This window comes from Dasypus novemcinctus, chromosome 2, assembly GCF_030445035.2.
Source record: "Dasypus novemcinctus isolate mDasNov1 chromosome 2, mDasNov1.1.hap2, whole genome shotgun sequence".
Taxonomy (NCBI): domain Eukaryota; kingdom Metazoa; phylum Chordata; class Mammalia; order Cingulata; family Dasypodidae; genus Dasypus; species Dasypus novemcinctus.
The window spans coordinates 159,125,052-159,151,711 of record NC_080674.1 but is presented as its reverse complement, the minus strand read 5'-3'; the positions used below and the strand labels follow the sequence as shown (position 1 = coordinate 159,151,711).

At 37.6% G+C, this 26,660-nt stretch overlaps 1 protein-coding gene across 12 annotated transcripts in view; it reads left to right on the top strand.

Moving 5' to 3' along the window:
* Positions 1 to 238: 238 nt before the first annotated feature.
* CSNK1A1 (casein kinase 1 alpha 1) overlaps positions 239 to 26,660 on the top strand; it is a 46,710-nt gene continuing 20,288 nt past the window's right edge. For 5 of the 12 annotated variants that reach the window (XR_011646918.1, XR_011646916.1, XR_011646917.1 and 2 more), the window contains exons 1-4: positions 496 to 1,248; positions 1,884 to 1,990; positions 22,494 to 22,620; positions 25,736 to 25,834. Coding sequence is in view for 4 of the 12 variants with exons in the window: in XM_058280861.2 (XP_058136844.1) it covers positions 1,126 to 1,248; positions 1,884 to 1,990; positions 22,494 to 22,620; positions 25,736 to 25,834 (456 nt within the window). In the remaining 8 variants the exon portion in view is untranslated. Of the gene's footprint in view, positions 1,249 to 1,883; positions 1,991 to 22,493; positions 22,621 to 25,735; positions 25,835 to 26,660 lie in introns of all 12 variants that reach the window. The other 7 variants (XR_011646923.1, XR_011646920.1, XR_011646922.1 and 4 more) reach the window with 4 other exon arrangements.

Here is a 26,660-nt window from a genome sequence, read left to right as displayed (position 1 = left end):
TAAAGCACAAAATTCTGGTTATATACTTTTTCCCCTGCTGTATAATAAGGTTCTCACTGAGTGCAAAATTAGAGCGCAAAATTCTAGTTATCAAGACTAATTAGCTAGGCTCTTCTACAGCTGGGAGCACTGGACAAGTCGCGCAAACAAAATCCGCCCTGGGTTGCTTTTCTCTTCCCCGCCACCAGAGGCGACAGCTTCTTCCAAAACAGAAACTGGGCTGGTACAGGCCGGTCCAGGGGAGTAGCCTAAGGAAAAGTCAAAGGTTAAAAGCCGCCTCAAAGAGTGAAGGTCAAAATGCGGCTTCCAAGAAGGCCTGAACCTTTCATCTTCCCCCACAAAATGAAGATGACTCCTTTCTAACTTGCTCTTCAGGCCTGGAGCCGCAGAGTCTTTCCGAAACTAGGCGGGATCAAAGTGACTAATAAGCAGCTGGAGAATGACTACCTACAACCGGATGTGGAAGTGAGCCCGGGGTGGAGGTGAGGAAAGGCCGAGGCACGCTTGCGCACTCGGCAGGGGTGTAGTGCTCATGCGCAGCTGAGCGGAGACTGGTGACGCTCCGAGCGTGGGTCGGGATTTTCACGGATCCGGTTCCGCCCTCCCTCTCGCGTGCCGACCCTCAGGGGCTTTCGCCCGAGATCTTTTTCCCAGAGTGCTCTGCGCCGTGAAGAAGCGGCTCCCGGGGACTGGGGGCATTTTGTGTTGGCTGGAGCCGAAGTAACAAGATGGCGGCGTCGGCGGAGTGACAGGGCTTCCTCCGGGCGGGAGCCGGCGGCAGTGGTGGCAGGGGTAGCGCCGCCCTAACTCACCGCGCCCCTTTTTCAGTCCGAGACGTCGCCGCGAAGGCGAGGCAGCAGCGGCCGCCCAGGAACAAGTGGCCCGGCTTGGTAACCGCGAAAACCTCACAAACTGCGGCCTGGCAAAAAGAAACCTGACTGAGAGGCCAGCGATCAGATTCCCCTTGGACGATTCTGGGCCCTGTAACGCCGAGAGAGAGACTCCGTTTCCCGTTTCCTGCCGCCCTTCTTCGCAGCCTTGCTTCGTGGACGGGCCCCGGAGGCCCTAGTCCTCCTCCCAGAGGTGTTGGGGCTTGGCCTCAGCCCTCCCTTTTCGTCTCTCAGGATGGCGAGCAGCAGCGGCTCCAAGGCCGAATTCATTGTTGGAGGGAAATATAAACTGGTACGGAAGATCGGGTCTGGCTCCTTCGGGGACATTTACCTGGCGATCAACATCACCAACGGCGAGGTAAGCACCTGGGGTGGGGTTCGTGCTCACACTGCGCCTTTTTTCACCTTCCCAACCCCCTAACTGCTCGGGCCTTCCTCCCACCGCCTGCACGCACCGGGATGCCCAGGGGGAGCCAGTCTTCCTCGCTTAGGAACCTCCCCCGCTCTCTTTCCCTAAAAGGGAAATAACCGATGGAAAGGTTGGGTGAACTCTGGGGTTCTTAGCTTTTAAAATGTCCCATCCTCGAACTTCTTTTTTTTTAAACCATCGTTTAAGGTGAGAACGGCAAAATCCTATTTCTGTAAATGTATTTATGTACATATCTGTGTATGTGTATATGTAATTCTACTCGGATTCATAGGAGTTTCTGAACGCCTGTTTCCCTCAAAACCTCTTAAGTTCAGAGGTTGCTTCTCTTCTGGATGAATCATTTTCCTGCACTTCAGAGGATGTACCGATTTCGCCACTACCCTTGAAGAGGCCTTCGAGGCTGCTTGCCTTGTTTTATAATTACAAAGAGAGCTTTCCCTTCCCAGCCTCTCACTTCCACCTCGTAGTCGCGCGCTGGAGCTTTGCTAATGTCTCCCCTCCTCTCCCTAGTGACATTGACTCCTTAGGGACGTTGATGCCATCATCCCCTCTTTCCCCTGCAGGAAGTGGCAGTGAAGCTAGAATCTCAGAAGGCCAGGCATCCCCAGTTGCTGTACGAGAGCAAACTCTATAAGATTCTTCAAGGCGGGGTTGGCATCCCCCACATACGGTAAGAACCCATGAGCCAACAGGCGGGCCACTGAGGGACGTACGGGACGGGGCAGGTAATAGGACCAGCCGAAGCTGGCCTTGGTATTTGAGTACCTGGGTTTCTTATACCGGGTGGTTTTCCATGAACCGTAAGTCGCCACAATCACTGAGTAAATTTTAGTTTGCCAACTTAGTTTAGAATTTCAATTTGTTAACACTGCTTTATTTAGCTTCCGTCATTTCTTCCCGAGGCTTTCATCTGCAGTTAAGCGTGCGGGTCATCATTGATCCCTACGCGGAAGGCTTGGCTGCTGCTTTCTTTACGTCGGTCCTCTGTTAATACGTTTGTCCAGTGAACTGGATTGAAGGTACCAAAGTGACCGGGCTAGCTAGTTCGGGTTGCCGCTGGAGCCAGCTTGGGAAATGGCTGCTCTTTTGTTGTGTTTTTGTTCCAACATGTCTTCCTCCTCCGCTTAGAAAATGGCGGAACGACGTGACTCAACCCCATTTTCTTGCTCTTTTTTCTGCTTGGATACAGGAGTTATGTTTCCTCGATTCCCCCTTTAGTAGTCCTGAGTGGATTCAGTCTTTGAAAAGCCGAGAATAAAGCTGCAGGAGGCGATGGGGTTCGAGGAAAGCCGATGGCATAATGACAGCCTGTTGGAGATGTCTGCAGCAGATGCGACACGAAATGTCAAATTATACTATGCAAAATCCTCCTTCTTCCTCCTAAAGGTGTTAATTACTCTTTCATGCGTAGTATGTTAGGTACATTTCAGTCTGTGTTCTCAGTTTCTGTGGGCCTTGGCAGAGGCATTTTGAGCACCACCAACTATGTGGAAATTTGCTCAAGTGAGTTGTATTGAAAGAAAGCTTAACTGACCCGCAGTTCGACAAGTAATTTTAACCTGTTGAGTTTAATTTGTCAAAGAAACTTCACTTCAGGGAAATTGTGGCCTTTTTGAGGATGTGTTGGTAAGGCAAAGTTGAGTAGTCAATCGGGATAAAAGACCAGATAAATGGTTAATTATACTCTAGAGTTAGAGTAGTTTGACTTTTGAGACTAAAAACCATTTGCAAAAAGATCCAGAGATGGTTGAGAATTAAATGGATTTGTGTTTACCTGTAGTCTCTTGTTTGTAAGAATATAACAACCACAGGTATTGAATTAAGGACTGGATTTATGTACACTACTTCTGATGTGGAAACAACCAAAATTACGTTTGCCTTAAAAAGTTTCCAAAACTTATAGACATTTTTAATGGAGAAATTGATAAAATGTAGGTTTAGTTGTGTTTAAGTAAATTATTTTGAAGAAAGTTCTGGCTTTATTTTATGAGGTAAAGATTAATGTGAAAGCTGAGATGATCCAGAGTTGAGATTTTGAATGATTCTCATCCTATAAAAAACCTGGTGTGTGGTAAAGTAAATTGGTTATTGTGGGAGAATGAAAACCTTGACTAAGAAACTTGCAGCTTTTTCCTTCCCCACTTGAAAAATTAAAATTAACCTGGAAATTCAAAGTATTTTTATACTTGAGGGCTCTTGTATAAAAAACAGGTTGTTTTTAAACTAATGCTAAAAGAAATTAGTTAATTGGAACAAATGAGTAGTCATAATTTTTCAGTAATGCATTTCATATGATAAAGTATTCTGCCTTCAGCACACACATAAAGTCCCACCACATTCATACAGGGTTTTTTTTTATTTTTAACTTTTCCTTTCATTCAATATACTTTATAAAATATTTTTTACAGTTTCTCATTTAGGACTTCCTTAGCATTTCCAGCTGTAGTTCCTTTTGAAATATGCCAATACAGTAATCATCTTGGAGTTGGCTTCACATTAGGATAGGGCACTTTGGTTTAGAACAGTTTTATACTTTTAACACAGTATAACCTTCACGTTGGATAGGTTTTTATATTTTTCAGTTCTTAATCGGGGTTTGTTTGTTTTTTTTGAGATACAATTTACATTGACTACAGTTCGGCCTTTCTAGATTGATAGTGTATAGTCTTGTAACCATCAAGATTATAGCTTAATGGCAGATAGTCTTGTAACCATCAAGATTGAGACTGCTTCCATCACCCCCAAATTTCCCTCCTCTCCCTTTGCACTCAATCCTGTCTCTCCACTCCTGATCCCCCTGCACCTGCTGATGTGCTTTGTAGCACTTAGTTTCTCCGAGAATTTCATACAAATGGAATCATACAGGATGAGGCCTTTTGTGTCTAGCTTATTTCACTTAGCACAGTGCTTCTGGGATTCATCCATGTAGGGAGGTTATAAATTTTACAAATCAGATTGGAGTTAATGTATTTGAAATCGCTTTCAAAAAACGTTAAGTGCTTCTCATGCATTTTCAGTGCTAAACCCAAATTAAGTACATGTCCTTTTTTTCCTTTTTTACTAAATTGTCTTTTTTAAAAAGATACATAGATCACAAAAAAGGGTACACATCCTCTTATCTACTAGTTTTATTTAAGAAGGACAACAGTGATAATATAAACCAACTAGGTCAATGAGTAATCTGTTGAATAAGCACATGAATAAATGGAATTAACTTGGAAGCCTAATAACAGATGCTTATTTATAAGATGGTAAATGAAGAGAGAATTATGGTAGTTGTAAACTGGGTGGGGATAATGTGGCATTAACCTGGGTTTCAAGTTAAGTCTTGGGAGAAGAGATGGGATTTCAGGATCTGGCTCTAAGGAAGAAAGCTTGGTGAACTGGTTGGTGAGGGCATCCAAGGGTTTCTTGGAGTAGTCTTTAGGCAGACATATTGTAAGTACAGTATTTGGATTAGGATAGAAAAAAGAGCAAGTTTGTTTTGGGACTGGTAGGGTCAGGTATATAGAAACAAAAGTGGTTCGTTGGTTTTAAAGTGAAGTGTGAGAACTGTGTCCTCTGAGATGTAATGAGAAAAATGTACATAAACATTGTTTCTTTGAGTGGCAGCATCTTCCCATCCCTTCAGTTTGTTCCCCACTACTTTCATATCACCTATACTGTGTATATTGTATGTGTGTGTGTATATACTCTTAGTACATATTCATTTTGTAAATATAAAATTAGATTGGTTCTTTAATTTTAGCTAGATTACATAGGCTTTCCATGTGTTATCCAGTGTTTTGTTTTTATGTTTATCCAGTGTTTTCAAAGTGTTGACACTAATTTTAAAAAATTAGGTTTTGTAGTATTTACCATTCACATATTCCCAACCCCCCTAAAGTTTTCTGCATATAGGATTTTGCTTTAAGACACTTAGGGGTATCCTAAAACAAAGGTTGAAAATGACCTGGCTTACATAGCAGACTGCCTGACCAGCAGCAGACCTTGTTGTGTGTTTGAGGGACTTATTGTTAAGTAGAAACACGCATCCGATTTAAAGAGCTAGAATGAGAGAATGGCATCCAGTCTCTTGTTCTTTTAGGAAACTAAAATTTTTGCATCTTGAATTGACATCTGTGAGCTCACTGAATTACGGTATTTCTGTGTAGCCCTCCTTTTCTTTGTGCCACTTTAAACAGAATTAATGTGTTCTAATAAAGAAGCGTAAGTATAATATAACTAAAAAGAGCACTAAACTAAGATAGTCAAGTATTAAAGGATTGAGCTCTAGTTCTATCATGTGATTTTAACTGGGTGATCTGGGTCAGTCAGTCCTTCTTTGAGCCTATCACTTTTCTCATCTATGAATTAAAAAGAAGATTTTGCTTAGTAATGTTATAATTTTGCCAAGGCAGGAAAGGAAAGTGCTGAACAGAAGGATTCAGGATTCCCTTCCCTTCTACTGGAAAAATACTAATTTTTATTTGCTTTTGTATACTGGCTTTTGGGTAGGGTTTTGTTTGAACAAGTGTTCCTTACTTAAATAAGTCACCAATCTAGTTGATTTCAGAAATTTCAGCTCTGATATTTTAAGACCTGTTTTCAGGGGTTAGTAGCTGAATGTTATTTTATGAGTGAGGCACCACATAAATTATCTTAAAAATACCATCTGTATCAGGTAAACCATAGAGTATCCATTTAGAAGGAAGTAAATTACTGGAATTGTGTAAGAAAATCATGTATAAAGAAGGTGAGGAGATGGTAAAATTGTTTTTTGCCTTTTGTTTTTTCCTTTTCTGTCTGAATTTTGTTAAGTATTCCAGAATAGTATCTTACTAAGATTTTGTGGATTTTGTGAAGCGCTATTGAGCCTTACTCTTCACTGTTTAACACTGTTTAGATTTTATTCCTGACTTTTTTTGACACTGAGCATATATGCCCATAAATAATATTCTTACACTGCTATTAGAGAACAATAGATGACACCTGCACTGGGTACATCCTTTACTAGAGGCATGCGTTACAGATCACCAGCCACACGAGAAATGGGATTTTAATTCGTAGAGTAACTGAAGCTGTTGTGTACTGCAGGTGTTTTATATTGGCTTGTAATGGATTTCTAGTTAAGGAATAATGCAGTAATGCTAGATAACATTTTTTTATTGTTATTATTTATTTATATATATATATATTTTTTAATCCCCCCCCCCTTGTGTGTTCTTTGTGTCTATTTGCTGCGTCTTGTTTCTTTTGTCCTCTTCTATTGTCAGCGGCACCGGAAGTGTGGGCGGCGCCATTCCTGGGCAGGCTGAACTTTCTTTTGGGCTGGGCGGCTCTCCTTACAGGCGCACTCCTTGCGCATGGGGCTCCCCTACGCGGGGGACACCCCTGCGTGGCATGGCACTCCTTGCGCGCATCAGCACTGCGCATGGGCCAGCTCCACACGGGTCAAGGAGGCCCGGGGTTTGAACTGCGGACCTTCCGTGTGGTAGATGGATGCCCTAACCACTGGGCCAAGTCCATTTCCCTAGATAACATTTTTGAGCTAGATGAAACCTGAGAGATGTAACTGATTTCTTCTTATACAGGTTAGACACTTGAGTCTCAGAGGGCTTACTAGAGTCTCCTGATTCCCAGTTCTGCTGTGAGCCATTATCACCTTCAAGTCAAGGTCACATCATGCTTGCTCATATATCCCACCCCTTTGAATTCAGTGCTGGAGAGCCCTAGTACTTTGCCTCCTTCGTTCTGTGGTCTTTGGCCCCAAGCAGAATGGGAAAAGAGAGAAAACAGAATTGTAAATCTGCTGTACTTAACGTTTTAAGCTTTTATGGGATGTTAGACTCTTACCTCCATTGAGGAAAACAGGCTTGTGTACATACTTAACATGTCTCTCACATTTTACACCCGCCATTGACGCAGTTTTTATCATGCCCTTTTTCTCTTCCACATGGAAGGAATAGTCTGGTATAGTCCTGGCATAGCACCTTAAAAATTTGTTTCTTGGACATGTAACTTACCTTGTAAACATGGGCATAGTTTTCTCATTTGTAAAATGAATTGTGAAAGCAATTTCCAAATCCAGGTGAACTTTTGCTCATAGTATTTAACCTAGATGCCTATAGAGTAGATCATTTGTTTTAAAGTATCTTTGAGCTGTACCTAGAATATAATTTAGTAAGGTTTCCCATGATTTATTGATGTTTAGTAAGAAACTTTAATATCAAGAGTTCTATAAACTATAGAGACTTGAAGTCAGTGCTTCAGTCTTTTAATTTTGTTTTATTACGTTCTTAAAATCACTTATTAAGTTTAACAGAAGTTCTTTTGAGGTTATGTGTGCACTTTAATAGTATTCATAAATTAAAAACCCAATGAAAATGATGCTTTTTGTTATTGTTTTTGTTTCTACAATCCTTAGATGGCTTTTAAAATTTCTGACTAGTGTTAACATAGTATGGACTAATGTAAGTTTTAATAAGATTTTTTAAAAACTGAGGTATATTTTCCTAGAGTGAAATGTGCAAATATTAATATACAGTTGTATCAGCTTTTTAAAAAAAATTGTTCATTGGTTTGTTTTCCAAATAAGTAATAGGCAATTTACAAATAAGCAGATTTCCAATGACGTATATTAAAATGGCAGTCCTATCATTTGAAACCTAAATGAAAAAAAAAATTCATTAAAGCACATTTGATCTGAGTTTTAAACAGACTTTCTGATATAATGACATTCATTTTACTTTTGTCCTCCCAAACACATGAGCATCAAAATTGTCAAAGTACACTTAATTAAAACAGGAATGTAAAAATTAACGAGGGGTTAGTTTTCAGAAAGAGATCTTTGGAGATCAGTTTATTGCAAATAAAACATACCAGTGAGTGTACACTCCTGATAAATATACATAAATATTAATTCCTAACAGGTATGCCAGAAGTTAACATTAGTTTAACCCTCACCTCTATTGTGGTAAAGACTATTGAATGGGTAGGGATTGTGGGTGTGTGTGTGTGTTTTAAATATATATTTTTTAAGTATATATACTGCTAATCTTTGATAAGTGTTGTTCTGTGAACGTAGGTTTAAAAATGTTGATATTTGATTGAACTGTAGTTATACATTATTCTCGATTTGATGTTTATTTGTCCATATGCAAGACATTTTAGTAATTGTTAGTCACCATATGGTACACTCTAAGACTTTTCCTGATAAAATAATCAGATGGTGGTCGTAAATACTTGGCAATGGTTGAGATCTTATTCTCATCTTTGAAGAACTAGAATATTGTCTTTCCTTTGTGAGTGATCATTGGGGTATGTTTTGGCCTTTTTATTGGGGACATTGGAAGTGCTATACAAAAAAAGGATAGCTAGAGGGAGTATGTTTTGATCCTAAATATAAAGGGAAATGGAAAGAGGATTATTAGGATTCTGTTTGTGGTACCATCTGGATTTGAACTTTGAATGAGTTCGATAATTTGTAATGTCAGGTTTTATTTGTAAAAGGGACTTTGTAAGACCCACTGGGTCTTAAAAGTTTTTTTTTTTCCCAGTGCATTATATAAATTAATAGGGTCAATGTAATAAAAGACACATTCCATTTTCTGGTGAATTAATAATTTGTTTTAACATTAAGCTATAGTTGCCTTTTGTTTATTCTTAACATTGATGTATATTGTAGAAATAAGGAAGTAGTTGTTTGAATTCAGTGTGTAAGACCTAATTTCTTTTTCCTCTATATGCAAGGAAAATCTAGGCATTGCATGTGGCCATTACAACAATTTGCCTAAAGTAACACAATTAAGGTATGATTTCTAATATACCAGTGGTTCCCACACTTTGTCACACATTGGAATCACCTGAGATCTTTAAAATAATTATTGCCTGGCCCCCAACCCCAAACATTTTTACTTTAATTGGTTTGCATTGTGACCTGGGCATCAGGAACATTACCTAGGCAACCAGATGATTCTCTGCTGCAAAGTTGGAGAACCACTGTACTATATCAAGTTTCAGGATTAGTAATTGCTTTTCCCCTTCCTACCCCCATCTTTTCCTAGAACTATAGCTGGCTTTTTTTTTTTTAAACAAAACAATTTAATTGATACATATTAATAAAGTATACAGTTCATCCAAAGTGTACATTCAGTGGTATTTGGTATAATCACATAGTTGTGCATTCATCACTTCAGTCCATATTAGAGCATTTTCGTTATTTCAGTAATAATAAACAAACAAAATTATTCACCTCTCAATCTCTCTGTTACCCCTGCTATACATAGCTTCTATTTCTGGCTATTCTGGCAGAATTATTCAGCAGTTTTATTGAGATATATTTACATACCATATGATCTATCCAAAGTGTATAATCACTGGCTTTTAGTATAATCACAATGTTGTGCATTCATCATCACAAAAAATAGTTTTCATTACTCCAAAAAGAAAAACTCCATAGCACTTAGCATGCCTTTCCTAGCCCTATATAACCACTAATCAGATTTCATCTTTATAAATTCATTTACATTTACATTTTATATAAATGGAATCATACAATATGTTACACAATATATTTAGTTCCTAGTAAGGCAATCAGAGTATTTGTCCTTTCCTGTCTGGCTTGCTTCCCTCAACATAATGTCCTCCAGATTCATCCATATTACATGCTTTATGACTTCCATTTCTTAAGCTGCATAATAGTCCATTGTGTGAATAAATCAGTTTATCCATTAATTGACTGATGGACATCTGGGTTGTTTCCAACTTCTGACAATCGTGAATAATGCCACTGTAAACATAGGTGTGCAGGTGTCTATTCATGTCACTGCTCTCAGTTCTTCTGGGTATGTAACAGTAGTGGTATTTGCAGGGTCATGTGACAGATCTATGTTCAACTTCTTTAGGAACTCCCAAATAGTCCTCCACGGTGGCTGTACCATTCTGCATTCCCACCAACAGTGAATAAATGTTGCTATCTCTCCACATTCTCTCCAACACTTGTAGTTCCCTGTTTCTTTAATAGTGGCCATTCTTATAGGTTGAAATGATACCTTTCAGTTTTGATTGGCATTTCCCTAATCATTAGTTCTGTTAAACATTGTTTCATGTGTTTATTTGCCACTTGCATTTCTACTTTGGACAATTGTCTTCTCACATCTTTTGCCCAATTTTTAATTGGGTCATTTATCTTTCTATTCTTGAGTTGTAGTTTCTCTTTATATATCATGGATATTAATGTTTTGTTTTTGGTTGTTCCCTCTTGATAGAAATTATATTACTGCATTCACTGAAATCCTACTGTTTTTTAAACCTTCATAATATTAATACTTTGCATCCTTCTTATAGAAGTGAATCTTGTTGGTTTCTACTCCTCAGTGACAGTTAAGAGACTGGCTTGATGACTTGATATTCCTTACAACACCTTGTACAGTCAGTGTCTTGTAGAGAATAAGAAAACTGTTCTTTAATTCAGGCACTAAATCTATATAAGTGCCTATTATGTGCCAGGCACATTTTAATATAACTGGGCACAATTTTGTGAAGCAAACATTCTTTTTGAGCTCCTTCCATGGGCTGGCATAGAGTTATGAATTTGTGTCTTGTGGGAATGTAGGAGGCGGAATCTCAAACTGTGAGGATGTGGATGTTTCCTTAACATCAAGAGGATAGTATACTCAGTGTGAGCCCCAAACACATACCCTGAGGTTCAGGCACATCCCCAGAGATTGTCTGGATTGGGGTAGGTTGCTAGGATCCATCCCATTTAGGCTCTCCATTCATGACTCCTGTGTGTTAAGTCAGCATTTCTCAAATCTCAACCAAGCATAATAAATACCTACAGTGCTTCCTTAAAATGCAGCCTTCACAACCTTACCCCCAGATTTCTGATTTACCAATTCCAAAATGAGGCCCAAGAATCTTTATTTGTAAAGACTATCCCATAGTAATTTCTGCTAAAAACCAGAGTACCACACTTTGTAGGGAACAGAAATACTGTTATCTTGCTTGTTGACATTTTATAATTGGGTAACTGCTTTTTTAGTAAAAGTAATCCTTATATTGTGTAATCCTTTATAATTTGCAAAATGCTTTTACGTAGACTTTCTCGTAGTTGTCACAACACCTCTTGAGAGGTTAGATAGGTTATATTAGGATGTTTGATCAGTGAGCAAAAATGGGCTAACATGAGTCACAGAGTGAGAAAATGACAAAGCTGGGACTAGTCTTTGCATGATATTGCGTATACTGTCAACTTAGCCTGCTTCCCATTCTTAAACACAACTGCGGGCTTACTGGAAAAATTTGTAATAGTCTGGTCACTTAAGGATTTATTTTTATGAGTACTATATAGTTCTATGTTATTATTAGCTCAAGTCTGCACAGAATCTATGGATAACTATTTACATATATACTCATGACATTTTTCTGGTTATGTCTTTCCTTGGGTTGCCTCTTTGATTATTCCTTTCCTATCTTATGTAACATTTCTAGGTCATGCCCTGTGTCCTTTCCTCTATTCCTTTCACTTCAGAAATAAATTTTTTCAACTGTGTTTAATGTGGTTACATAGTGAGTATACGTGTTCTCAGGAAATGTTCCTGGAAGTGCTAAGCCTGATGTGTGTGCAGCCTACTCAAATATTTAGGTAATAAATAGGATGATATAATAAATTTCGTAAAATGCCAAAGGTTGGTAAATCTGGGTGCGGTGGTATACTGGAATTCAATGTAATTTTTTTGTAATTTTAATTTTGCAACTTTCCTATGAGATTGAAAGTTATTTCAAAAAAAAGTTAAAAATAAAATAAATTATATCATGCTTGTGGATAATCCTTTTTCTTTTTATATTATTTTTTCCCCTGCTATTGTAGAGAATTTGAGCTACTATTGAGTATACTTTTCAGATACTTTTCCACCTGGAACAGTTAGTTTGCTTCCTTTAAAAAGGATTTGCTAAGCAAATAATGTAGAGTGGTGAAAATATTCCATTCCTCCAAAAATCATTCTCTTTATTTTCTTTGTAAAACACTATCTGTATATACATCACTATTGCAGGGTGATGGGAATATGGACAAGCATGGGAAAACTACAATTGGTGTGACCTATAGACTGTGGTTAACAGCACTACTATAATATTCTTGCATCAGTGCCAAAGCTGTACTGTGTTGATAATGGTAGTGTATGGAAAAAGTGTGCCAAATGTATGCTATGGACCGTGATTGGTGGTAATAGTCTGATGATATTGTCTCATAATGTGTAACAAATGTTGCACCAGAGTGTGGAGTTGTATGGGAAGTCTGCACATCTGTATGATTTGCAAGTTCACAATATCTGTAACAAAAATGTGTTTTTAAAAAATAGTATGGGTTGGGGGAAAAATAGACGAAATATAAGATAAGGACTTATAGTTGGTAGTAATATTTTGACGATGTTCTTACATAGTTTGTAACAAATGTTTTACAACAATGCAAAGAGTTGGTGGAGGGGTGATTTATGAGACTACTGTGTGATGTTACGTATGTTTATTTTCGAATTTCACAATCTTTACTGTACACTTATTGTTTATGCATGTTTATGCATGAATGATATACTTCAATAAAAAATAAATAAAATAAATAAAAATATCTGTAATATTGGTGATTTATTTGTTTTTTTAATTTTTAAATTTTTTTAGGAAGGACCAGGGGTTGAATTTAGGACCTCATACATGGGAAGCAGGCACTCAGTCACTGAGCTACGTCTGTTCTCCAGTGCTTGTTTGTTTGTTTGATTTTAGGAGGTACTGGGGACCTAACCCAGGACCTTGTACATGAGAATCAGGCAGTCAACCACTGAGCTACATCTGCTTCTCATGAGTGATTTTTTTTTTTTAATTTCTCTCCCCCCCTCCCCCCAGTTGTCTGTTCTCTGTGTCCATTCGCTATGTGTTCTGTGTCCACTTGTATTCTTACCGGCAGCACCAGGAATCTGTGTCTCTTTGTTACATCAACTTGCTGCATCAGCTCTCTGTGTGTGCAGCACCACTCCTGGGCAGGCTGCACTTTTTTCATGTGGGGCAACTCTCCTTACGGGACGCACTCCTTGTGCGTGGGGCTCCCCTATGCGGGGGACACCCCTGCGTGGAAGCTGGCACTCCTTGCGCCAGCTCACTACATGAGTCAGGAGGCCCTGGGTTTGAACCCTGGACCTCCCGTGTGGTAGGCCAATGTTGTTGTCAGTTGAGCCAACTCTGCTTCCCTCTTTTTTAAATTTTATTTGTTTATATTTTATTTATTCCCCCCTCCCCGTTGTTTGTGCTCTCTGTCTGCTCTTTGTGTCCGTTCTCTATGTCTGCTTGTATTCTCTTTAGGAGGCACTGGGAACAGAACCTGGGACCTCCCATGTGGGAGAGAGACACTCAGTCACTTGAGCTTCCTCTGCTCCCTGCTCTGTTGTCTCTCTCATTGTGTTTCCTCTTTGTGTCTCCTTGCTGCGGTATCTTGTTGCATCAGCTCGCAGTGCCAGCTCACTCTTTTGCTCATCTTCTCCAGGAGGCACTGGGAACTGAACCTAGGACCTCCCATGTGGCAGGTGGGAGCTCAGTAGCTTGAGCCACATTCACTTGCCACGAGGGATTCTTAAAGTACAAAAAATCATATACTGAGGGATATTTGGAAGCAGTGTGCTTGATTTTTTTTTTATTTTTAGCTCAGATAATGTTGTACATGTCATTTTTCCTTTTCGAGGGACAGGTATGTCGCTTCAAGATTTTGAGCCTTGAACAAGCAAAATTTAAATTAAGAAGGCAAAAAGGAATTAGAGTGGACTTACTGGTATTCTATAGAATTATTATGACTCTGGCAATGGAAGAAATTATATCATTGATGTGGCAGCAGTGGCTACAGGAGTTGCTGAAGGCAGGAAGAGGGAAAGAGGTGTGATATTGGGGCATTTTCGTTACTTGGAGTTGTCCTCAGTGATATTGCGCGGACATATGCAGGGCATTATATATCCTGCCATAACCCACTGAATGGACTGGGAGAGAGTGTAAATTTCAACGTAAACTATAATCCATGCTGTGTAGCAGTGCTCCAAAATGTACTCACCAAATGCAATGAATGTCCCACACTAATGAAAGAAGTTGTCAATGTGGATGGAGTGGGGGATGTAGGGAGTAGGGATATACAGGAACCTCTTATATTTTTTAATGTAACATTTTGTGTGCTTTATGTATCTTTAAAAAAAAAAAGCAGAAAGGGGGCCCAGTTTGTTGGATATTTTGGAAGTAAGGTAGATAAGGTAGATGGTATGGCTTTGAACATACAAAGCTTAGGTTGGCAGGTTATCCCAAGTTTAGCTATTCTATAGTTAAGTTATCAGAAAATACTGAAATAAATTTAAGCCAGGGGATTAGGATTTAGGGTTAGATCTGAGCCAGATGAGCATAGAAGTGATAGTGGAGAAAGTAAAATTATTTGGAGACTTAAATTTGGTGGAGATTAAAAGTTAATTATGAAAGGAGTCAGGATAGTGGATTGTTCAAGTTAAAGGAAGTACCTACATTCAAGAGGTAGAAAACCGAGACTTACAGAGTTTGGGATTTGGCTAGAACAGAGCCCATTATTCAGAAGATGGCTCAGTAAATAACTTTTGGTTCATTGGTATGGTCTGAGGGTAGTCTAGTGATAGAATAAGTGTATAAAATTGAAAGGATAACAGGCCAGATTTTTGGATGACTTATGAAACTTGCTTTTTTTGGCAGGTGATGGGGGAGGAGATGTTGGTTTTAATAGCCAAGAAGTGGCACTGTGAAACCATAGAGAAGAAAATGGAACTAGGAAGCAAATAGAATAATCCAGCCATCTTTTAAAACTAGCTCAGATACCACCTTTTCTTAGAAGCCTTGTCATCTGAATAAATTGTTCTCTCTGCATTTTGTATTTACTTTGTTGTTGCCTTTATTTTGCTCTTGTTATTTAGTCAGCCTTCTGATCTTAAGTTAGGCTTAAGATCTTAAATCTATGGTGCTCATCTGTAGTATCAGGTATCTAGTAGGTATTTAATAAGTGTTGGAACAGATGATAGGAGCAGTTTTAGAGAAGTTTTTTTTTTAACATCCTTATTGAGATAGAAGTTAAATATGTTAAGTTCATCCATTTAAAATATGCAGTTAAGTGGTTTTTAGTGTATATACAGATTTATGCAACCATCACCATAATCTAAGTTTAGAAATTTTCATCATCCTGTAAAGAAACCACGTACCCATTACTAATCCCTCTATAACCCCCCACACCCTAACCACAACTAATCTACTTTCTGTCTGCATGGATTCGCCTATTAGAAAAGATTTGATCATGCTTTCATAATTGGTATTGTGAATCTATAGGCATATTTTCCACTTTTCAGGGGGAAAATATATTTTAATACTTGCATGTCCCCTGTTGCTTCAGTTCTCCACATGCTATCCCCCCAATGTGGCACCACCACTATCAGTGTTAGAACAGTGGCAGCAAGGGCTGACCAAAATCAGATCATTTGTGATTTTTGAAATATACTTTTGGGTATTGTGATACTGATAACCATATTAGTGGGGACACAAAAACTGAGCAGTAACATAAATATAAAAGCAGGTTTGCAACAAGCTAACTGGTAAGCAAGAAAGTAAGGTGATCTAACACCCACCACCCTTTTATCTGACCATCTTCTGTTTATTCTTCAAGAATCGACCTTACTTCCTCAGAGTAGCTTTACCTGATGCTGCCATCTATATATATACATTGTCTCCAAATTTTATACCTTCAGCATCCTTCTTGCATTGCATGTTTTGCATTGCATTATTTTTTTGCCTACATTTACTGGACCGTAAACTATATGAGAGCAGGGATTATTTGGTTTTGTCTTGTAAGCCACTGTAAATACTGAACGGATAAACAGGAGCTTTCATGGCAGATTGTTGTATAAGTCTAAGGAAGCTTTTATTTGGGTGGTGTGTATTTTAATAATTTCCAAGGTTAAGGAGCATTTTTGACTCTTTGAAGCCAAACGATAAGAAATAAAGAGAAATTTGAAAGTATTACAGTAGAATTCATGAATTTTGGGGATGGTTAGTGAACAAAGGATTAAGTTATAGCAATTAGGAAGGAGGGTTGGGGTGGAGAAGGAGGAAAACAAAACATGTTAGTTGACCTCTATTATTGCTGAGAAAATATACACCATTCCCAGGGTTTAGATCTTGTTCTACTCTCTCATTTCCCTTAAAGGTAAAGTAAAGATTGAGAACAGGTTAGCCTGGTTCAGGCATATCCTCTCCCTAAGAGGTTTGTTAACTTGTCCCATAGGGGGGGAAAAAAAGGCATCTTTTTTTTCCACAAACTCTTAACAGATTTAACATTTCCTTCATTTAGGAGTATAAGCCAGAGAATACTTTTAGTAGTACCTGTGACTTTGTCACCAATGGAAATCACAGATAGTTTCATATCACATTATTTTTGCAGATTTCTAAAATAATGGTTTACACTCACTATTTCAAAATGATATTAGCTATTAGACCTGCCCAATATGTTATTGTTTAGTGCATTAATAAAGAGGCCATGTGGGAAGCATGTGTGGCTCAAGCAATTGGGCTCCCATCTACCATATGGGAGGTCCAGGTTTTGATTCCTAGGGTCTCCTGGTGAAAGCGAGCTGGCCCGTCTGGAGAGCTAGCACAGCAAGATGACGCAACAAAAAGAGACACAGAGGAGAGACAATAAGAGAACCGCAGACGAGGGAGCTGAGGTGGCGCAAGAGATTGAGCACCTCTCTCCCTCTCCAGAAGGTCCCAGGATTGGTTCCCGGTGCCGCCTAAAGAGAAAGACAAGGAGACACAAAAGAACACACAGTAAATGAACACAGAGAGCAGGCAGCAAGTGCAAAGAATGGGGAGGGGGGTGTAAATAAATAAATCTCTAAAAAAAATAGAGGCCATGTATATTACTGTATTGTAAATTTGATGTTTAAGGAATATTTGGGTAGTTGAAATTCAGTATAATTGGTTTCCTTTACAATGCTACATGCTTTATTTTATGCATTTAAAACATTCTGAAAAGGAATCTTAAGATTTCATTAGATAACCACAGGGATGGGTACATAACACCAAAAAGGAACAAATTTTTCCTGTTTCCCTTCCCTAAGTAACCCCCCCTAAAAAAAAAAAGACAGAAAAAAGCAAAATATTTGTTTCACAGGTTCTTGGTCATTGTGGCTAAATACATTTGTTGGAGAGATTATTCACTGGGTGGATTATCCAAAACAGTCATACCTCAGAGATGCCGTGGGTTCAGTTCCAGACCACCACATTTAAAATGAGTCACAAGAAAATTTTTTTGCTTTCCCAGTGCATGTAAAAGTTATTTACACTCTCTTGTAGTCTATTAAAAGTATATGTTAGCATTGTCTTTTTTAAAAAGTGCAGATCTTAATTTTAAAAGACTTTAATGCTTAAGAATGCTAACCATCATCTATCTGAGCCTTCAGCAAATCATAATCGTTCTGCTGGTGGAGGGTTTTGCCTTAATGTATAAGACAACAAGTTTGCTGCATCACTTGACTCTTTCACTGTAGCCTGTGATGCTGTTAGATAGCATTTTACTCACAGTACAACTTCTTTCAAAATTGGAGTCAAGCCTCTCAAAGCTTGCCACTGGTTTATCAACTAAGTCCATGTAATATTCTAAGTCCTTTGTTGTCATTTTAACGTGTTAACAGGATCTTCACTGGTAGATTCTAGTTCAAGAAACCGTTTTCTTTACTCATCCATAAGGATCAATTTCTCATCCATTCAGGTTTGATCATGAGATTGCAGTGATTCAGGCACATCTTCAGGCTCCACTTCTAATTCTAGTTTTCTTGCTGTGTCCACCACATAAGCAATTACCTCATCCACTGAGACCTTTTTTTTTTTTTTTAAGATTTATTTATCTCCCCCTACACACCCTACCCCCAGTTGTCTGCTCTCTCTGTCCATTTGCTGTATGTTCTTCTGTGTCTGCTTGTATTCTCATTAAGTGGTCTGGGAACCGATCCTAGGACCTTTTGGAGAGGGAGAGGGGCGCTCAATCTCTTGCGCCACCTCAGCTCCCTGAGCCTCTGTATCTCATCTCTCCTCTGTGTCTCTTTTTGTTGCATCATCTTGCTGTGTCAGCTCTCCGCATGGGCCAGCTCACCACACGGGCCAGCTTGTCTTCACCAGGAGGCCATGGGCATTGAACCCTGGACCTCCTATATGGTAGACAGGAGCCCAATTGCTTGAGCCACATATGCTTCCCCCACTGAAGTCTTTAACCTCTCATAGTCATCCGTGAGGGTTGGAAAAAACTTTTTCCAAGCTCCCATGGTTGTGAATATTTTGACTGCCTCCTGTGAATCACAAATCTTCTTAATGGTATGTAGATTGGTGAATCCTTTACAGAAAGTTTTCAATTGACTTTGCCCAGATCCATCAGAGGAAGCACTATTGAGGGAAACTTTACTCTTACTAATTGTATTTCTTAAATAATAGACTTGAAAGTTGAAATTACTTCTTGATCCATGGGCTGCAGAATGGATGTTGTGTTAGCAGGCATGAAGACAACATTCATTTGTCCATCTCCATAAGAGCTCTTGGGTAACCAGGTACGTTGTCAGTGAGCAGAACTATTTTGAAAAGAACTCTTTTTTTCTGAACAGAATCTCATCAGTGGACTTAAAATATTCAGTAAACCATGTTATAAACAGTTGTGCTGTCATCCAGATTTTGTTAAATTTATAGAGCACAGGCAGAGTCAGTTTAGCATCATTCTTAAGGGCCCTAGGATTTTCAGATGGTAAATGAGCATTGGCTTCAACTTTTAAGTCGCCAGCTACATTAGCCCCTAACAAGAAAGTCAGACTGTCCTTTGAAGCTTTGAAACCAGGCATTGACTTCTCTCTAGCTATGAAAGTTCTCGATGGCATCTTATTCCAATAAAAGGCTGTTTGGTCTCCACTGAAAATCTGTTAAGTGTAGCCACCTTCATCAGTACTTCTGGATAACTTGCTGCAGCTTTTACATCACTTGCTGCTTCACCACATACTTTTTTATTTTAGAGACTTCTTTTCTTAAATGTCATGAACCAACCTCTCCTAGCTTCAACTTCTGCAGCTTCCTTATCTCTGTCAGCCTTCACAGAATTGAGAATTAGTACTTTGCTCTTGGTTAGGCTTTGGCTTAAGGGAATGTTCTGATCTATCCAGATGACTATAACTTTCTCTATATGAGCAATAAAACTGCTTCATTTTCTTACCACTTTTAATTTCCTTCAAGAACTAGGTACTGTTTTTTATGCTTTAAACTTGTTTTATAAATTGTGAACTTATTCTTCAGCCTACATCCTTGATTGTTCAGGTAACACTCAAGTCTAAAGGTATTGATTTAAAACAAATGGCAAATGAGACCCCTTCAATTTTTTAAAACTTTCATCCAGCATTTTTCTTGATTCTTTTAGCCATTTGAAACTGTTTGAGAGAAGTTTCAAATCAGATGGGCTTTTTAAAAAATCTTACAGATATCTTGAATGTCTACTATATGTACAGCACTATCACAGTGCATGTAGTAGTAACAGATCTTGTACTTACCTAAAATTTGCCTAAGTTTCTAGCTCAAAGGCACCTAGAAAGAAGAGAATAGGAGTGAAGTTTTATGTTGGTATGTTTCAGGTTGTCTACAATTTAAGTGACCTCAGAGAACTAAGTTGGTGCTTATTCATTCATTACCCAGTTTCTGTATAAAGAACCAGATGTAGAGACAGATGCCAAAATACCTGAATATTGTGTTATCTAAGGATTAACCGATTTCGTGATACAGGCAATAACCAATGGTATGGGAATTCTATAGGATATCAGTGTGGGATAGGCTACTTAAGGAAGATACCTTTGGCATCTGAGCTTTAGGAGATTGGGACTGAAATTAGAGAAAAGCTCTCAGAATAGAAGTAGAAAACATGGAGCTGAAGTAAAGACTTAAGTAAGATTTGAATAAGCAGAATACCATTCCTGGTTCATTATGGGTGTGTAATTAATGTCTGGATGGGACAGGTACTAGGTAGAAAGCACAGATGAAGGGGGTGATAGCTTTAGAAAAGTAGGCTACATATTCCTTGAGACTCTAAAGGAAAGTATAAAAGGTAGAAGCACCTGTCTCTTAATTAAACCTTTATGGTTATATGAAATTGAGCACAGAGTTATAATGCCAAATCTGTGAGCAGAAAGACCTAGTTATTTTAGCGCTGCGTGGTTGTTCCACAGAGAAATAATTTTTTAAATGTTTATATTTTAGCCATTTTAATATTTATCTTCTTGCTGTTGAAGATAGTGGATATGCTTTATGTTCACTGAACATATTGTAGAATAAGTATATAGAGAAAAACATGTATAGAGATAATTGCCCATAATTCGATTGTTTTCTGGCTTCATCTTATTTTCCCCAGTTAATAATTATTATGGTAGTGTTCTTTCAAAGGTTTACTTTGCAGATGATTTCTTTTTAAAAGTGTTTTATGAAATCATAATATGAATTTGTCTTTGGTATTTTAAGTTTGAAATTTGCTTGCTTGTTAGTTTTATGTCAGTGAGTAGTTAATGGAAATCTTATTTAGAGATGAGATGTGGTTTTAAGTAAGAGATTGGTTTATAATTTCCCTATTGCCTTTTAAACTTTGTGCTTTCCTTCCTAGCCTTAACTCTTTTCTGGATTTTGTGTTTTTGTATAGAGTCTCTTTCTTCTTCTTTAAAACCTAGATAAATTAGATTTATATTTAAAATATACTTTAACTCTTAATAGTATTGATCATAATAGTGTTGATTGCTTATAATGGCAAGGACTTATTTTGAAGTTTCCAACAGCTTCTTAGTGCAGGTTTACATCTGAAATTAAGTAAGGAAGAGGAGAAGAGGGAGAAGGAAAAGAGAACAAAATAAAAGGGAAAGGAGAGGATAACCTATTTACTTTGTTCATCATTTATCTCATATTTGTTAAGCATTATCTACTGCCTCCTTCTCTCTGTGCTTTCCAAAAAAAAATCACTGTGAATTTCTTTTCAAGTAAATATTTGAGTGAATGTGAAAGCTGTTGAATTCCCTTCTCGAATGGAAAATAGTGGAAGAGGGCAAATAGAAGCAGCTTAGTGGGTGGTTTTAGCTACAGTGAGGGCATACTGACTCTCTAAATGGTGTGTATTACAGTCTTGGAGGCTCACCGAGCTTTAGGAGTCTAGAGTTTTTATGGAGTTTCATTATATAGGCATGATCGGCGAAATCAGTGCACACAGAGTTGAATTCAATCTCCAGCCTCCCTTCCCTCCTCTGTAGGTCAGGCTGATGTGAAGTGGCTCAAAACCCCCAACCCTTTTTCTGGTCTTTGTGGTGTGGCCAGTTCCCTCTCCCCATCTTATCCCAAGATGACTGGTGAGGCCTGTCTTACTCTGACTCATCTTGTTAATGTAAGGTGTGTCTGGGGCTAATTATGAAGAACAGAAGATATTTCTTCTTTTTTAAAAATTTATTTTTTTATTGCATTTTTTTTTAAGATAAATCACACAAAACATTACGTTAAAAAAATAAGAGGTTCCTGTATACCCCATTCCCCACTCCCCAGAAGATACTTCTGTCATAATTCAAAGAATTTAGAAGTCTGCTTCCTAGGAGCCAGCCTCTTTTCAATGCTGAGTTCTTTACTATACAGTGAGTTATTGGGGGCAAATTGTGTATTTATCCACAATAATACAGCACAGACATGATTACAATAAAAAACAAATATTGTGTGATAATGCTGGTTATTTTCTGTGATCTGAAACTAAGCAACGTGTGACTCTTTAAAAATGGGCAGTTAATTATTGGTTAAATGCAATTTGCCAGGAGATGGGACCGGAGTTATAATAAAAGGGATCTTGGCTTTCTGAAACATTTTGGAATCACTTGGTATAGGTGTCCTCGTTTCTTAGGTTAGAAAGTGAGGCCAGATGAGATTAAGGAATTTTTCCAAAGCGGTATGTAGAATCAGTGGTAGATGATTATAGAAATTTAGCTGCACTGGTAAAATTAGTATTTTATTTTACTTGCATTCCTATCATTATAGGAGAATGGGATAATTTGACAGAAAAAAAATAAAATAATCTTTACGTAATGTCTTCTCTTCTTTTTCCCCTTTTGTTTTGTTAGATGGTATGGTCAGGAAAAAGACTACAACGTGCTAGTCATGGATCTTCTTGGACCTAGCCTCGAAGACCTCTTCAATTTCTGTTCAAGAAGGTTCACAATGAAAACAGTACTTATGTTAGCTGACCAGGTATGTGAAATTTTCATGAAATTAAAAACTGGAATTACTACTCTTCACCCTTGTTTGTACTTTAAATGTTCATAAGACAGATTGTAATAATCCTGTGTGGCACTATTTTAACTTTAGGGTGAGCACAAATTTAGTAGTGCATGCTCATTTGGGTATTTTATACTCTTAATAAGACTTCTAGATGTTTTCCTGTGGGTACAGGACAAAAACTGGAATTATATTGGTTTACTTGTTTGTTTCTTTGTAGAATAGTAATTTTCAAGCTGTTTCTTCAGATGAGGGGTGTTTATTTTAGTATTGCATATAGCAGATTCAAGGTTTTGTTTGAAAAAAGGGTTCAGACATGCTACAACATGGATGAATCTTAAAAACTAAATGAAATAAGCAGACATAAGAAGACAAGTATGGTATGGTTTCACTTATGAAATAGCTAGAATAGACAAGTTCAGAGACAGAAAGTAGACCAAGTAGACGCTTCTTGGAGTAATGGATTCTCTGTCATTGGTAATGCTGTATGGAAGTTTTGGAGATGTCACAAGATTCATGCATTGCTAAATCTTATAGTGAATTATCTTATGGCCAATTTTTAGATTTTTTTGATCTTAAGAACATAAAGAAAATCAATTTTAAATAGTTTTAAGTTTGTGAGATAATTTCAGGAATAAGCCTTGAGGGAAAAGGTTATTCAGTTAAGATAGTAAGTAAAAGTCAAAGAATTACAAGTTTTTAATTTTGGTCAAGACTTATTACCTGTAAGGGCAGCAAAATGTTGGAAACACATCACATCAGCCTTAGTGTACCTAGGAGAATGCTGTAAGAATGGCATTTCTTAAATTCCAGTGGAATGTCAGAAAGTAAAATGAAGTGATAAAGAGGACTGGCATTTGAGGTGGAATTTTAGAGAGTCTATGAATTCAGAATTAGAAAGTAGTACTTATCTTCTGTAATCCGTACATGATATTGCCTCCAAGCTTAAATTAACCTAAAAACTACTGGGTGGCTCAAGCAAATATTAGCAAATTTTAATGTTTTATTTATGGTACAGTATGTGGATTCAAGCATTAAGAGATTGTGTTTTAGCTGACTTGGTAAATCTTAATAGTTACAACTTATGTTCTGTAGGCTCAGTAACACAGAGGCATTCATACAGTGAGCAATTATTGAGGGCCTTCCACTGTACCACTGAGAAATAGAAGAATATGACCCAGTCCTTTTCCTCTAGGAACTTAAGAGTCTGGTAGATAATGATGGAAAAATATGACATTAAGTAATAGAAGTCTTTGTTGGATACACTGGCAGCATGGGAGAAAGAATGGAATTTCGGTTTGGGTGGTGGTGGTGGAAAAAAAGCATTTATTATGGAGGTAGCAGTTCCATTAATTCTCTTCTGCCTGTCCTTTACCAGTAATTTAATAGTTGCTGTCTAATGTTGGTATTACTTATTTAGAACAAATACATGTACATTAAATGAGCCAAGTAAGTTTTGTTTTGCTTCTTTTAATGTGGAAGTTGCGACTGTGCCTAAGAGTAAGTAGTATTTGTACACTGTTTCTACTTCTTTGAGGGTATGCAAAAGGTAAATGGTTTGGGTTAGTTAATGCCAGAGATTACAGGTTTGGCTTCAGAAGATATTTGTCAGGGTAGAGGAGTAAGATTCAGAATCTCTATGGCCATGATAATAAAATTGCTGGGGGAAATAGGGACAAATGAAAAATAGAATCCTGACACATACTAGGTGAGAGAGCAAGAAGGTTTGGGTAGAAAGAGAACATTGACAATCTTTGGGTTAGGAAAACATTTTAAAATACAACTTCTAAATATCTTAAAGAAAACCTAGACATAAGAGATAAATTTGAGAATTAAAAACTTATATTCTTCAAGAAATGGTGTAAACAAGACAAATGAAAAAACAGTAAATCTATTTATGTAACAACAGGTAAAAGTTACCTTACGTGAAGAACTTTAAAAACATGGACAAGAAAAGGATAAACCAGTGGAATAACAATCCAACAGTATAGCTTGACAATTCATAGAATACCAATTCCAAATGACAGGTAAAAATGATCAGATCCCCAAACTAAGTGTAAGAGAGGTACACATGAGCTAATGTATTTTTTACCTGTCAAATTGGCAAAATTTAGAAATACCTAAATTAACTTTGCAAGTAGGAAAAGAATATTTTCATATACTACTGGTGGAAATATGAATTGCCTGTTTTCAAAGGCTGTCTGGCAACATCTATCAAAATGAAAAATATAACCTTCAAATCCAGCAACTTCCCATAATTTTTTTCATGGTGCTTAATAGCGCACAGAAATAAAAATACCAGTAGGCGAAGATTTATATCTTAAAGTTTATTAATAGCATTATTTTTTGTAGTAGGAAAAAATTGGAAGCTGTGAGACTACTATGAATTAGGAAATGATTGGGGTAAAAAAAACTCAATATAAGTATGGAAAAATGGGAGATTCCAAAAAGCAGGCAAGAAAGAAAACTCTAACATGTATATATCCCCGTATGTATGTCTACTATTATAAGGTTACATGCTTCCAGTTTCCAAGAATGTTCAGCGTATGTCTAGTAAAAACAAACGACTAAAGTGATCATGTAACATTTGTGTGATCTATGTATCTTTTTTAAAAAAGACAATAAAAATATTTTTTAAAAAGAATAAAGTGAGCAGATGCTTCTGTTTCAGTTAAAATAACAACAGATATATCTACCAGTCTGTCTGAGAATATATGTGTGTATATGTTTACACAAACACATGGAAATCAGTCTGGGTAATACCTGGTCTTTTAACACAGGTTACCTCAGAGGGAATAGGATGGGAGGTAGGAAGTGATGATTTAGGTTTTGCTTTATATAATTTGTTAGAACAACTGAAACTACTAGTTTACAGATAAGTGGAGGGCCTTGTTATGATTACCCTTTTATTTTTAATTTTTTTCTAGCACTGTTTTTGTGAATGCTAAATAAAATTAATATCACTGTAATCTTTTCTATGAAGTTAATTGAAACAAGTTTACATTGAGAAATAATATGCTGCTTTTATCACTTAACTTAAATGTTTAACTCATATTATCCTCCCTCCCCACCCCCTTTTTTTTTCCAGATGATCAGTAGAATTGAATATGTGCATACAAAGAATTTTATACACAGAGACATTAAACCAGATAACTTCCTAATGGGTATTGGGCGTCACTGTAATAAGGTTAGTCAAATGCTCTTTGCATGAAAAAACAAAGAGTGTAATATCTCCAAGAATTGCTTTGGTAAACTTTCAAACTTTAAAAAGACGTAGTAAATCGAATTTGCTATTGATAATTGCTTTAATAGATTTGCTAGAAAGATAATCAGCTAACTCTATTAACTTAGAAACTTGAAATAAATTCTCTCCAACTTACCATGGTAGTTAGCTTTAAATGGAATTGTAAAATTCCAAGGGCGTCAAAATTAAATGTAATTGTCTATGGTCACATTAATTATCGAACAGTTGTATCCCTCACTCAAATAGTGAAAATCCCAATATACTTTTTCTCTTAAATACTAAAAATCAGATTTGAACCTTTGTCTCTGAAGTGTGGGTTTTCTATAATGTATGTGCTTGTGCCAGGGTGGGAACCACTGACCCATCTGTCACCATGGCATTAAATGTTTTCTGACTGGGCATGGTTGGTAACGCGAATTCTTCAGTCCTTGGATTTGTGTATTCAAAAGAATAACTTTTGATCTAGCCTGCTTCAGAAGTAGTCGTAGTTTCTTACTTGGGTGTCAAGTTGGGTGGTTTCTCCCCTCCCTATCCCTTTTTCTCTATTTGAAAGGCGCATACAGACAAATGAAATGAATGTTCATACAACAAAACTAGTGTTCATTGGGATCTCTGAGAATGGTTGGATTTATGGGTGATTGGGTTTATCTAGTGGCGCATGATTGCAGTTAGAAACTAATTGTGCTGAAATTTTTCTTTAATGATTAGTTTTATTGAGTGAATTGCTTAATTTATTGATTTATTGTTGAGCTCGGGCAGACAGGCAGCA